This window comes from Triturus cristatus, chromosome 11, assembly GCF_964204655.1.
Source record: "Triturus cristatus chromosome 11, aTriCri1.1, whole genome shotgun sequence".
In the NCBI taxonomy this organism is placed as follows: domain Eukaryota; kingdom Metazoa; phylum Chordata; class Amphibia; order Caudata; family Salamandridae; genus Triturus; species Triturus cristatus.
Window position 1 is genome coordinate 625124523 of NC_140594.1, and position 14897 is coordinate 625139419.

General features: G+C 46.2%; 1 protein-coding gene across 5 annotated transcripts in view; it reads right to left on the bottom strand.

Moving 5' to 3' along the window:
- ANK1 (ankyrin 1) overlaps positions 1 to 14897 on the bottom strand; it is an 826509-nt gene that overhangs the window by 441707 nt on the left and 369905 nt on the right. For all 5 annotated transcript variants that reach the window (XM_085634053.1, XM_085634051.1, XM_085634052.1 and 2 more), the window contains exon 12: positions 7780 to 7878. In XM_085634053.1, the coding sequence (XP_085490179.1) occupies positions 7780 to 7878 (99 nt within the window). The remainder of the gene's footprint in view (positions 1 to 7779; positions 7879 to 14897) is intronic.

Sequence of the window (14897 nt, forward strand, 5' to 3'; positions counted from 1 at the left end):
TTCAAGCTGCAGTGACCTCCTGGTCAGGACCCTGGCACTTATTATTTTACAAATTAAGCACTGGTAAAGACTCTGGGCCCACCCTCCTGATTAGGTTTTTGGGGGCCTGTAGAAGACTCTTGATCAATTTTAGGGTTACCCTCTTTCCCTCTGGGGGGCTTTTTGGCCTCTTTCTTTTGGTCTCCCCCACCAGTGTTTGTTTTGGTGATCCTTGTTTTGACCCAGTTACCTGACTTCTTCCCCAACTCTTGAGAGGAAAGTGGACCTAGGTCTACCAGGAACTGATGTAGTTTCTTTTGGTGACAATTACTTAAAAGGTGCTCCTTCACAACCAAGTTATACAGCCCTTCGTGTACATTGTAACCACTCAACCAACCTCCCAGCGTTATCACTGAGTAATTTACAAAATCTACCCAGGATTAGCCTAGGGTTTTCTTGGCCTCCCTGAACTTGATCCTATATTCCTCAGTGCTGAATCCAAAGCCCTCAATCAGGGTACCCTTCATGAGGTCATAGGATGTAGGTTCTTTCTCATTGAGTGCCAGGAGTCTATCCCTGTACTTTCCTAAGAACCTTTCCCACAGGATAGCACTCCACAGCTTCCGGTGGACCTGTCTACTGAGACAGGCTCTCTCAAAAGCAATTAACCACTTAGTGATATCAAGGCCCTCAAAAATATTTAGGGACAATCCCTTTAGGGATTTTGGAGTCTGCAGAATCTGCCTTCCTATTTATTATTTTGCTGCCACCAGAGATAGGTCGTTGGCCCATTTCAAATCTCTCTTTTTCTATGGCTAGGAGTTTAGCTTTGTTAGAAATGGGATTTCTGGTTGGCTAGGGCTTGCGCTTAAGCCAGGCAGAAACCACCACTCTAGTCAGGGCAAGGGAGTTAACCACTGAAGATAACCCCTGCTCACCCCCTTGGTAGCTTGGCACGAGCAGTCAGGCTTATCCCAGAGGCAATGTAAAAGCGTTTGCGCATCACACACACAGCAGCAACACACTAGGCACACTACAAAAGAAACTATACACGAGGTTATATGAAAAATAACCTTTGTATTATCCAAAACACATTAGAATCATAACCACACAATATACACTGTGCCAACTGGCACCAGGTAGAAATTCACAGGGGATCATATACATGACAGGGCCAATCGGGCCACTGTCAGAACCATACAGAGCATAAGTAATAACACACCCAGTAACTACTGGTAAGATAATGTACTTAGTAGAAACATATTATGCAAAAACACATTTGGCATAAATCACATTTAGAAGTGCACCGCAGTAACACTTCCCAGGTGCATACATCACCTCAAGCATAACACATTATGCATCCTTGTAGAGACTTGCGCTCTACCAATATCACCAAAATGACCCCCGGCCAACTGGCCTTCTCTGGGGCCCAAATGCCCTTTGTCCCAAAAGTCAGGGTGCTAAGCTGCCACTTGCAGCCGGGTGCAGGCCCACCAGGCCAGCACCAGCAATGAGGGTAACGGTGCGATCCACCCAGGTCTCTCTAGAAACCAGAAACAATTCCCCCAGTGTTGCAGCTGTGGGGCAGCTGAGGAAAACAGGCACTGGCACCAACAATGCCACTGAAGCCCTACTCCGGGACTTCTAAAACAAAAAATAGCCCCCTCGTTGCAGAGAAAGCACTGGCACTAACCGTGCCTTGGGAGCCCCCTTCACCGGGGCTCCTCCCATAGGAAAATAGCGCTAGTACCCGCCGGCACAAACACTTGGCACTAACTGTCCCTAGTGAGCACCAACAATGCGGCCAAGGGGAGCCCCACTCACCGGGGCTCTCTTTCTTCTTCCCGCCACTCGGGAAGTTAGAGCAGGTGCGAGCCGGGAGCCTGTGAGGCGCCGTCTGACTCGTGGCTGCACGCGGGGCTCTCCTCAGCCTTTCGGGAGCCCCGCCTTTGACCAGGCAACCTCTGCCTGCCGTCCATTTCTGCCAGCTCTCCTTCCGGCCGGCTGTGACCATCCGTCTTCTTCGTTGGGGCCCTGGGAACCCTCGAGTGCTGGGTAGGCTCCCGCCCACCACCCGATACTGCTTTGACCTGGGGGACTCGTCAGGAACACACACGGAGCGAAGCCTCCGTCGACCCTGGCTCCTTTCCTGTTTCCACGGCACACCTCTTTTTACCCCGCCCACAACCAGGCAAGATGCCTGACTTAATGGCCAGCTGCGCTTTTTTCCAGGCACCAGAAAACGCGGGGTAGGCTCCCGCTCTACTTGTGGACCGCAAACACGGGGTCGGCTCCTGCCTCGTTTTGAAAGCAACTAAAATGCGGGGTGGGCTCCTACTTCGTTCCGATGCGATGTGGGGGGGTCTCCACGCTGGGATTCCCTCAGGATGATGTGCAGATTAGCGCTACAGGGCTCCAGCACTCTCCCTGCCTTTGGAGCACAAGGAAAAGCGTGCAGCGCTCACGGGACGCTGGAATCCCAAAGTTTCAAGGGCAGAAGGCTGGGCCCAGGCAGGCCAGCTCACAGGGTCCTCCAGCAGGGAGACAGTCCCTCGTGGCGGTTCCTCCTGGGGCCCAGCAGCAGCAAGTATCCCCAAGTAGCACAAGGAAGCACACTTTCATGGGGTCACAGCCCCAGCATATATACTCCATTTTCCTTTGTCTGCCCTGGCACAGGGCTTGGGGAACCAGCCTCAACTCGTTCTGGGGGTTGTTGAAGCACTCTTTTTACAAGGCTTCCACCCTCCTTTGTCAGATAGGGATCGGTCCTCAGACCCACCACAGGGGGGCGAAGCCAGCATTCACCTAGGCAGGCACAGACCTATTCAGGGTCAGGGGACTACTCCTCCCACTACTCCAAATGCAGATCTTCCATTCAGCCTAGCACTGACTCACCCTGCCCTCCCTGGAGCCACACACCTCACCAGCCCCTGTCACTCCAGAGCAAGACATACAATACACATCAGGCAGGCAGACACATAGCACACAGAAAAGCCAACTTCTAAAAGTGGCATTTCTAAAATAGTGATAATAAATCTGTGCACACCATTGCGTAGCATTTATTATTACTATTCCAAACATACCAAACTTAACCACGCTGCTTCTCTCATATCAGGAATTACCACTGAAACACTTATCAGGGAATCTCCAATGCATTCCTATGGGAGGGTAGCCTCACAGCAGTGAGAAACCAAAATGGCTGTTTGTCACTACCAGGACATGTCACACACTTAAGGTGCATGTCCTACCTTTTACCTACAATGCACCCTGCCCCAAGGGCTAGCTAGGGCCTACCTTAGGGGTGACCGACATGCAGTAAAAGGGAAGTCACAGACGTGGCACACACTTTAGGTGTCACGTCACAGCGGCAGTAACACTGCGCGCAAAGGCCCTGCAATGGCAGAGGCCTGAGACAGGTTTGAGAGGCTACTTTGGTGGGTGGCGCAATCAGCGCTGCAAGCCCACCAGTAGAATTTAATTTACTGGCCCTGGGTATCTGAGATACCACTTTACAAGGGACTGACAGGTAAATTAAATACACCAAACAGGTGTAGACCAATCTTACCATATTTACCACAGAGAGCACATGCACTTTACACTGGACAGCAGTCCTAAAACCACCAACACTGTGTCAGAAAAAAAGGCTACGGAGTGAGGCAAAAAGTTCAGGGATGACCCTGCAAAAAGGGCCAAGTCCAACAAGCGTCTAGAGTTATTTTCCTTGCCAGTTTTAGAAGATCTGCATCTTCAGTTCCTGCTTCATCTAGGACACTACTGCGGTCACTACTACCAGAAGTGTTGCTATATGAGGGGGTAGTGACAGAGTCAACATCCTCCCCATCTACTTCATCATCTTCATCTACTTCTTCCCCAGTGGGGAGAGTTTTGTTTGCCAGGGCCTTGTCATTTTCTGCCAGAAACTCCTGAAGATGAGCTTTATTGGGTTTAGGACCCATGGCAAGGTTTCATGCTTTGCACAGTTCCTTAAGTTGGGAAACTTTAAGATATGCTGAGGGACCAAGGCTGAGTTCCTGGCTGGTCCCTGTAGTATCAGTCAATGTGTTTAAAGTAAGTGGGGTCTTATAAGAGAATCAAAAAACCTCTAAGTACTTTTAAGGCCTAACTACCGTAAAGACCTTTAGATTTTTCAAAACAGTGCGGGACTTAAACAAGGCCCTAACACTATTTTTAAACAATTTGGAAAAAAATTGAGAATTGGAGAAAATTCTCATCTAAAGCCAATTGTTGCATTTACTCAGTGAAATCAATTATTAATCAAGTAGCACAACAAATTTCAAAGTCTTGTACCCCACCGCTGGACCACCAATGTAGGAAGCTGGCTCTGTATATGATATTGTCACTAGGTGGTAACACCGTGCACAGAGTCCAGGGGTTCCCCAAGAGTGTACAAGGCTCAATGCAAAACCCAAAGTGCTCTATTAGTGGTAGTGTGGGCGAGCAGCCTTAGACCTAACACAGAGGATTTTAAGACATTTATTGCACACAGATGATCAATAATGAACACACGACTCAAGGAGATCCAGACCAATTTTATAAAATTATACTTTGTTTGTACTTTATCTGAAGACCCATATCTTCGTAATACGCTAAGTACGTTTTTAATTAAAAATACTTTTCACTTTCAAAATTTAACGCTTAGAAACCTTTTAACACTGTCCACTATTCTCCTATGGAGAAAACAATATTGTTGTCTAACAGGTGAGTATCGAATTTACAGATTCATTCTTTAGGGCCGCCAAAGGTCAGCAAGGCCCAGGGGTCAGGTAAGTACCAAAACTGCACTACCAGCGGCACAGTGGTGCCGGGGGCAGAGGTCAAAATAGGAATTTGACCCAATGCTTTCCAATGGAGACAGGAGGTGCCCGGAGCCACACTGCTTGCTGGTAAGTAGATCGGTTGCAGGGGCCAAGCTTTGAGGGTTAGGTTAAGCACTTGGGGGCCACAAAGCAGCACCAAACATACACCACCAGCGGCACAAGGGCGGCCGGGTGCAGGGTGCCAAATCAACATCGGGCACCCAATGCTTTTCAATGAGGATTTCTCTGATGGCAAAGAGGCTGCAGTCGTGACACCGGAGGTTGCAAGAGGAAGACCAGCGGCAGCAGAGGTAAGTTGGGATGTAGGGGGTTGTAAAGGCACCATCGATTCAGCTCACCAAGGCCCATGGGCGTCGGATGCAGGGGTGACTTTGGACATCGGAATCTTCTTACCGGAGCCGTTCATGCTCGGGGGAAGCCTATGGATTCACATTGCAGGCGCCGTCGTGGAGGGCAGGAGAGGTTAGCCAACGCTGGACTTGAGGTCAGGCTCTCTGGAGAGACTTCACAGCACAGCCACTCAGGCTTGGGCCGAAGGTGTCGGGTGCAGAGTGGGTTGGGGTTGCGGATCAGCCTGGATCCAGAGTCTTTGGATTTGGTTTCTTTTTGACAGGTCCGCTGTCCTCAGGAGATTGGAGTCTATATTGAAGGCCAAAGTCCTCCCAGAGGTTTTGGAGGTCGCTGGGCAAGACAGGTCGCAGTTTTTGTCGAAGCAGAAGAAGGGCCGGTAAGGCTGGGGCCAAGGAAGTTGTCTTCTGGCTTCTGCTGCAGGGTGTCTTCTTTCTTCTTAGGTCGTCGCAGATCCGAGGGCCAGGTCTGGGGAAGCCTCCTAAATACTAAATTTAGGAGGTGTTTTAGGGGAGTAGCAGGTAGGGCTAATGGGAATCCTTACCTAGGGTGACTACACCCTCTATTATGCCACCCTTTTTTAGGAGGGGGTATAGGCCTAGCCCTGATTGGAGGGGTCCCCCCATCTTCAAGATGGCGGGGACTGAAAAGTGTGCTTCACCTCGCTTCCCCCCACCTTACAGATGGGTTTGGCAGAGGTGGGCACACCTATCTTTTTTTAATTTTCCTGCCCGTTTTTCCATCCAAGTTGGGGGTCTAAACCAGGCGCTGCCATCTGCTGCTAGCAGCAGAGGCTGAATGGTCGCATTACGAAAGCGGCAAGCCTTTGAAGCATCCCCTCTTTGAGCACTGGCCCATCGTGGGGGAGGATGCATGACACCTCTGCCCAGGTTATGCACTGTTTCTGGTCGCAGCGAGGAGTGGCTCTTTATCTAGGGTTCCTGAAACCTTTCTGGTGGTGGCTGGCTCCCTACAGCCGTTCAGAGACCACACCAGGTTTGGTAGGGATTCAGGGGGCACCTCTGAAGTGCCCTCTGGGTACATGGTTCAATAAATCCCACACTGGCATCAGTGTGGGTTTATTGAAAGGAGTAGTTGGGTACCAAACACTCCTGTGTTCAGTGAAGCCATCATGATGCTGTGGAACATGAGTTCCCAACGCATGTACTCTCAATGGCCTCACTGGCAATAACAATATCAGGAAATGGTGCCCAATATTGTAGGGAAATGTAGATGCTCATGCAGATATGCCCTCACCTGTAATATAGTGCACCCTGTCTTTGGTCTGTGAGGCCTGGTAGATGGGTGACTTATCTATGCTGCAAGGCAGTGCTAGGTGGCATGGCACCCAGGCAGGGTGCCATGTCGACTTTGTTGTTCTCTCCCTGAGAGGGGCATGCAGGCTGCAAGGGTAGTGGCATAGTCCCAGTGAGGGGGTCCCAAGGGACCCTCTTCAGCTCTCAGGCCCTAGGTACCCAAGGTACCATTTATTAGGGATATACTAGGGGGCAGAAGTACCAATTGGGAGTTTGTTTTAGGGAAGGGGCACAGGCACAGGGCACCTGGCTGACAGGGACCCTGTGCACTACATTCAAAACCACATCAAAACCAGGCAAAAGGTGGTGTGCTAACCATGCAAAAGAGTCACTTTCTCACATGAACATTAACAGGTTCCCAGGATGGAGAACAGGACAATCCTGCCCTACAGTAGAGAGTGTCATAAGAAAAAGTCAAATGAAACTGTACAGGAAAGGGTTTAGGTTTATCACTAAGTATTGTACTTTACTAGATAGAAACTACAATACAACAGAACACACAACCTATGGTAGAGTGAAAGAACAAGACCAACACACTCAACAGTATGGACCTAACATAAGGCACAACTAAACAAACCTACTTTACAATACTCAGGCTACAAAACAAGAGAACACCCAAACCCTACTGTATACAGCAAACAAAATGCCCCACACAACCAATTACAGCAGAGATTAAAAGAAAAGAAGCATTACACCTTACGTTACAAAATATACGAAACAACTGAACCATCAGATCTTATAGAACAGCATGTACAATCCGAAATAACAATAACTTCTTACAGTACAGAGCATGAGAAGTATCAGGAGGACAATCACAAAGCAACAGAATGGCAAAGTACTGAACAAATAACTTTTATGAGTGCAGAAAATTTATTGAAAGCACTAAATTTCAGTTACACATTGGTTTTCTCCCATAACTCATCATATCCACTTGATACCACTTGTCCTTCTCCCTTTGATGGCCTAGAGTATTGGACTTTCTCCACACTGTAGGCTGACTGCCCACTTGGGACTGATTACATCCCCTTTCTCCAGTGCATGTGTCCTCTTTCACCAAGATGCCAGACAATGGGCACATTATCTGCCTTCTATGCAACCATTGTTCAACGCTAGAAAGTTGCGTCCCCTTTCCACCCTACCGTACAAACCTCAGCATTTTCCTGGGGTACTGTATTGTCTTCACATAGCATGCTTTTGTTGCCTCAAACCCCCCATTTTCTACAGTGTACACTTTTTTGCACTGTAGTGCAAGTGCTCTGCTCCCGAATTCCACCCGCCCAAAGAATGCTGCTACTTACCACATTGAAAACATTGGGTGAGGCTCCTCGCTGCAGCAGGACCTTGACGATGGGAAGGTGGCCCATGAAGGCAGCTACATGAAGAGGCGTCAATCCAGACTGCAAGGGACAGAGAAGGTCACTGAGGTGGGTCTGGTTATACAACAAGAACGAGACATGGCTATGGGACATTTCAGGCAGTTGGATCAGTTCCGGTAGTGAGAAACAGAAAAAACTGCAAAACAAGACAGAAATAGGCGAGTCTAAACTGCAAGCGATAGAACTGGATTAAGGAGAGGACTCAACCTAAACGGTGCCAGGGTGGGTCATGTGGAAGGGGAATCTCAATTGAAATCAATGGTGGACAGGTCTGTGGGAGGGTCGAAGAAGAGTGGACAGTTCTAGACTGCAAGAGAAAGACAGCAATGTGGGGAGCAGTCAGGCAGGGGGCTCAGTCTACACTACAAAACATAGCCAGGTGTATGAAAAGGGGTAGGTCTATGCTAATAAAGGCAGTTAGTACTGTGGAAGATGTCAGGCTTAGTGTTCAATCTAAAATACAAGAGGGCGGTAATATTATGGAAGAGATGATGGGGAAGGGTCTTGGACATGAGTCAGTATAGTCATCAAAACAGACAAGGCCACAGGAGGACCATGGTGAGTGTTCAGTCTAAGGTATGAGCGAAAGTTAGATCTGTAACAGTGGCCATCAAGCATATTCAGTGTTCCGTAGAGGGAGCACAGGGAGGGGTTAACCAAAACTACAAGAGAGTGAGAGGATGTGGCATAACGGTGAAAGCTGCTGACTTTGGAACGGGGGAACCAGATTTGAGTCTCAGCGTCAGCTCACCATCCTGTGATTCCGGGCAAATCACTTAATCCCCCCCCCGTGCCTCATAAATGATTGTGATCTTGTGTAATGTAACTGGTGGTCATGTCAAGCACTCTTATACCTTTGGGTTGATTTTGCGCTATACAAAACTGTAGTTAAAAAAGACTTGTAGCTACAGGTGGGGTAATGGAAATCATTTGGTCCAGTCTGCCAACAAACGAGAGGGCTTATCTAATATTTAAGCATATACACGAGGGATATCAGCTATATCTCCAGAAGAGTGCTGCAACCAGAAAGAGGTTTTAGTAAGGTTCATCATTTCCTTGAACTATTTGTGGTCTTGGTCCATAGAGGGAGCCCTAGGTAGCAGTTTGCCCCACTATGTATAACCCCACACTGCAGCTGAGATGTATCCTGTAGCTCTAATTAACGTGTACTTCAGGAGCCATTGCCACTTGCACTTACCTGTATGGGCAGAACTCTGCTACATGGGTTGGCTAGAAGCCTGGGTACCCATATTATATAGCAACTTCTAGTCCCTCAGGAGTGCAACTGTGGTAATTGTTTCTTTACTTTGCCTATCCGCAGGAAAAGCAAAAGAACCACAGGATGGCATAGAAATAGAGAATGAGGGGTATACATTAGCTCTAAGTGTAGAGAATTCTTCCTGCAATGTTTGTCAGTCCCATGTAATTTTTCACATTTACACTCAGTCAGCCCTCAGTAGGCATTATGCATGGGAGATGTACCTTAAGACCTAGAAAGTAGGCCCAACCCTCTATAGCTGTCATTTCCTCGAGCACAGTGGAACCACACTTTCAACGGAATGATCTGTGCTTGCTGAAGTCAGATCACATTAGCAATCGAGTGCCAGTGCAGGTGGCGGTCCTTCCTTCATTCCTTAGTGCTGTGGAATCCCCAGTGTTTTCACAAGCACCATCTTAAAACAATGGCAACTGCTGACAAGTCATGAGTTGATACCGACTCATAGTCCTATGGTTGTTTTCTCACCATCAATTATCTCAATGAGGGCTGAAGTGTCCTAGTTTTAGCCGGGCTGCTGAAGGCTCATTGAGATGACATTCATGGATTCAGTGGTCAAATGGCAGATTTGGTCACTTGGCTCCAATTGGCTGAGAGCAAATATACCTGCTGTCTTGAACAATCATAACCTACTTATAAATCTCCATTTACGTTGTAACCTACCGGTAAAACTTGAAACCTACCTGTTTAAATTGGAACCTACCCATAAATCTCTGCTGTTTCTTATCTGCATGCTTGTCTTGCACTGGGTCATTTTCACACATTATAAAAATCTCAGTTAATGAAAGATCACATGTTGGCGTATTAGTCCCAGTGTTCGCATGTGAATCAATTTTGGGACTACAACTCAGGTTACCTAATGTGGGAAAAACATCGAACTCTGTCCTTTTGCATCCCTATGCATAATACTTAATGGGCAGCCTTCATTTGTGTAACCAAGCCAGTCTATGAACCAATGATTTTAGACCTCGAACAGGCAGTGTCTGCTTATAAATATTTAGATGCTGTTCACAGACTGAAACCCAGAGATTGTGCTGAGTTCCGTAGAGAAGAGTCTTAGGTGATCCAAGTACCCCTATTGCTAATGGTATCTGCATTTTCACTGCTTAATAAAAGGAATCAGTCTGGAAGCGCCTCTCTGATAATGTTCTGGTGGAGAAGAGTTGTGCCAACGGGTAATGCCAGGCAAGTTATATATCATCGAAACATATCAACCAGAGTGGTTAATATGTTTGAGGGCAACATCAGGTATGAGGCGGTATCAGACAAAGATGTTCATCAGACAAGGATCACTAGACTGACGGGCTGGCACACAACCCCAACAGCAAACACAAGAGGCACCACTAACGAATCTGAACAGCACAAACTCTTCCCAATAGTTCCTGAGAAGCAACTAACACAAACATGGAGAGACACAATGACAAGTAACAACACAGCGACGGAAAATGTGACCCAGACAGGCTTCACGGATGCCAAGAAACCTACATTCCTTACAGGATTGAAGGAACAAACAAATATGCCACGTCATAACCACACCAACAATGAACAACGTTTTCAATGAAATCGAAGTCCAAGTAACCTTCACTGAGATTAGTATATCCCCATTCTCAGCAGTCCCAATCGAGCGAGAATCCCGATCACCCCAAAGACATCCAACTGTTAAAGGCCTTCCAATAAAGGCACTAGAAATTCAGGAAAAAACACCTTGCAGCACCTTAAAAATGTAAGCATACAAAGTGGAACCCATCATAGGCAATTCATCCCTCCTCACCTATCTGCACCTGAGCATAACTCTCGCAACGCCCAGACTACGAATGAATGGCGGGACTTGTTTAATACAAGGCCCAATCATACAGCAGACATCGCCCTCTCACCAGGGCCTAAAATCAGTAACCACCCAACTGTACCTCTTGAAACGACCTATACACAGCCATGCCAGTTTCCCCAATCAGATACGGGGACAACCTCTCAGTCGGGAGTAAACAGCGCAAGCAGGGATGCTCAACACAACGCTCTTAAAGTTATATTCTACCCATAGTAACAATCAAGGGCAACAACAATATACTGAACAGGCCAACACCCTCTGCCTCCTGCAAAATATTCTGTCCTTAACATCTGAGGACATTACCAGGATACAATTTGAAACACTGCCCCACCTTTCCAACTTAGAACCAACCATAGTAACCTAGGGCTCAGGGAGGCTAATAGCCAATGTTCTTAGCAAAAAGTTAATATTTGCGTAGTGGTTCATTGAACTAAGAACAATAGACCTAAGAAATACTCGTACATCCTGCTCCCCAGAATGGCACCTACTGTCAGAAATTCACCAGGTTCTAGTATTCTTAAAGGAGTGGGTAACACAGCTAATCTGACATCTCAAAATGCTTCTCAGATTTCCATTAAGCTTGACAGTAACCAAAAAGGCAAGCATATAATTTCATTACAACAGTCCCCGAATCACGACGATTGGGGTTTGATTTCTTCTGCAATGGTGACCAAGTCTACAAACTATTCCTAGCCTGCGCTACAATGCCTCAAGTGGAGCACGTCAACATAAGATTGAGCTCACTTTAATATCCTAGAACGTTGCATGTCTAAAGCACATCCTTAACCAACAAGAGCCACGAAACTTTCTAAAATCTGGAGACATATTATGATTACAGGAAACATGGGCTTTAGCACCGATTCAGTTAGCAGGGTACTATGAGGTTCAACAACCAGCCTCCAAAGAGAAATGCTTTGGCAGACCCACCGGAGGCCTGTCTTTATAGATTTCGACAGAACTGAAGGCCACATCAACCGTACTCAACCCAGGGTGTCCCATGCTTCAAGCTGTCACATTTGGTGGATATCGTTTATATGGTTGTTTTAGTCCCCTTCTTCAAGTTAATGTCTATCTAAATTTGCATGGGTCTGCCAAGATATTCATAGTACTAGACTTCATCAAGGCTCTTGAGGACTTCTTAAGTACATTTCTAACCTATGAAGTAGGGAGTTTCAATACCCAAATTGGACAGTAATTTAACAGACAATGAATCTAAGCAGACGGTCCCCTACACTACTAAACTGACAGACTGTCTAAACGCACATAACTTGACTCGCCTACAGCTCAAGGGTCCTCCTCCTAACGCATTACACACCTTTAAGGATAACCTCGACCATAGACTACACGAATGTGAGTAAGTCTCCATTCAAGTGCCTGAACACCTTCTCAATAATTGCACGCTCAGAAAAGCGACCATCTTCCACTGAAAATACAACTAAAGCTTGATCAACAGGGACAGAAACCAATTCAATAGTAAGGAGACTCAGATGGGCAAGAAACCCTAGCCTGGTTCAGTGAGTGAATGAATCCTTTGATTTTCAACTTTCTCATATAAACCAGCCCTATTTCATTTTGGACAACTTAACTGACACAGTTTACTCCGACATAAGTGGCAAAAGGGTCTCATCTAGAAAGATAGCTAGCGGACAAGAGATCATCAAAACCATGTGGTACACTCCTGAACTAAGTCGGTTTTGATGGTGGCCGCTAAAAGTATAAAAAAGACATCTAATACAGTCACTGCACAGTTTAACAGCAATACAAAAAAGGCCCACTGATTACTTTTGTGGTCCACTAAGCAAGGTCATATTGCACCCGAATTGTTATACATCCAATCCTTACTTTACAGACAGGCCAAATGATGGCATTATATTAACACCTTAAACAAAGCACCCGGTTATAGAGGGAAGTGGATCAACGACGTACATGGGCTCTATTCAGATACAGCCATACCTAACACTGTATACAAGGTCCAATACGACGAGCCCAAGGGCAGTACCGTACAGATCACCAGTGAGGTCGTTCGAAGGACAATCAAGACATTCAGAGAAAAAAGGGTGCTCAAGGGCCTTCCAGATGCACTGTTCAAAGCTGATCTGCAATTTTGGGCAGATCTTCTTACACCCCTACACAAGGAAAGCTTTGCCAATGCACAGGTCCCTCAATGCTGGAGAGGATCTATTCAATACCACATTTACAAAAAGGGCAATAGAGGCAAGATTGCAAACTATCGCCCAATTGCTCTATTAGACATTGAGAAAAAAGGATATGCAAACATTTTATTGCACGAACTTGAGGAGTGGGCACTTGGAAAGAACTTGACCCCATTCTTTCAAACAGGCTTCCGGCAAAATTCATCAACCACTGACAACATTGTTGCTCTGGCCTATTTCGATGACAGTTCACTTCAACTTTTCAGACCGCCACGGTTCGACTGTTCTGCGGCTTTCGACATGGTGGACCAGAACAAGCTCTGGGCCAAGCCTGCAAACTGGGGCATACCTAATCTTTTACTTAATGCCATTATTTCTCTTTACTTAGATACTTGGGTTCTAAGTCAGAGCCTAAAACATAGCCACGCACCACATACAAACAAGCTGAGGTCTCAAGCAAGGGTGAATATTGGCCACAATGTTTTTTAATTTGTATTCTGTCGATTTGGGACATGCACTTATTAAGGCAAACACAATGCCCCATAGAATAGGACCTTACAGACTGTCTATCATTCAGTACGCTGATGATCCCATCATCCTAGACCATCCCAAAAATGGCTTTCTCCGCATGCTGAATGAGCTAAACAACTATAACTCAGATAATATGTTGGGGGTAAATGTCACAAAGACGAAGGTGATGGTCTTCAGGAAACACAAGCACAAATCAACATACAGCTGGAGGCTTGGGAATCTTATAATTGCACCAACCTCAAACTATAATCTGGTTCTCAGAGAATGGTAAATCAAATATTCATATTCATTTGAAACATCTCACAGGTAAAGCCCCTGTTTTAACATTTGCGTTATGCAAGCTACATAATCTTGTACGTAGTCCATAGACAGAACACATAATAAGAGTTATCAAAGCAAAACTACTGCTGACATCTCACATGGGCACCTAGCCTACCCAGAGAAACTGTGCCTAGCTTTCGACAACATTCAGTGTAAGGCGTATAGAAGAATGTGTATCTTTTGAGGTACACCCGACGAGCACTCCTACGACTTGAGTTTGGTGTAACAGCACAGGCCCTTGAATGCAAGCCCTCTTTTCTTAAATATTTTTATTCTATTCATCAGGCCGAATCTTGAGCCCTAAAAACCACTCTGAAGTAGAAAAAAAAAGAAAAAGACAATCCGTGGGCTCTACATCTACATGCTGCTGCAAAGGATCTGAAAGTTAACCTGGAAGCGATGATGACGATGACTCCTGTTACAAGATACAGACTAAAAAAAAACAAATTATAGTTCTATCCCAAGAGTCAAATTTAGATTTTTAAAAACAGAGTCAGCCGTCTATGCTTCCTCAATTGCCAAATTGTACGATGGTACAAGAATGCAACGATACATGAGCTTGGCCCTAAGCAGGGAGTGCAGATTATGCATCCTTCGCGCTTAACTTATGGTTCTTCCAATAAACGAGTTGAGAAATAGGCACCTGCTATAACTAAATGCAGAATCTGCTATTATAAGAAAGAATCATCGCTGCACTTACTCTGCTGCTGTCCAGAATCCTTAGCAGCACAGCACACTTTATTGAAAACATTTTTTTTAAATTATGGGACTCTAACGTACAAAGAAGCCCAAGACCTCTGTTTGAGGATTACCACCCTCATGGACTAAGCCCAATTTGGCAAGTTTATGAATAAAACATGTCACTGCCATCAACCTAAAGGAATAGCCATGGCTCACAGTAAACAAAGGAACTATGTGTCAAAACTGAACCTCT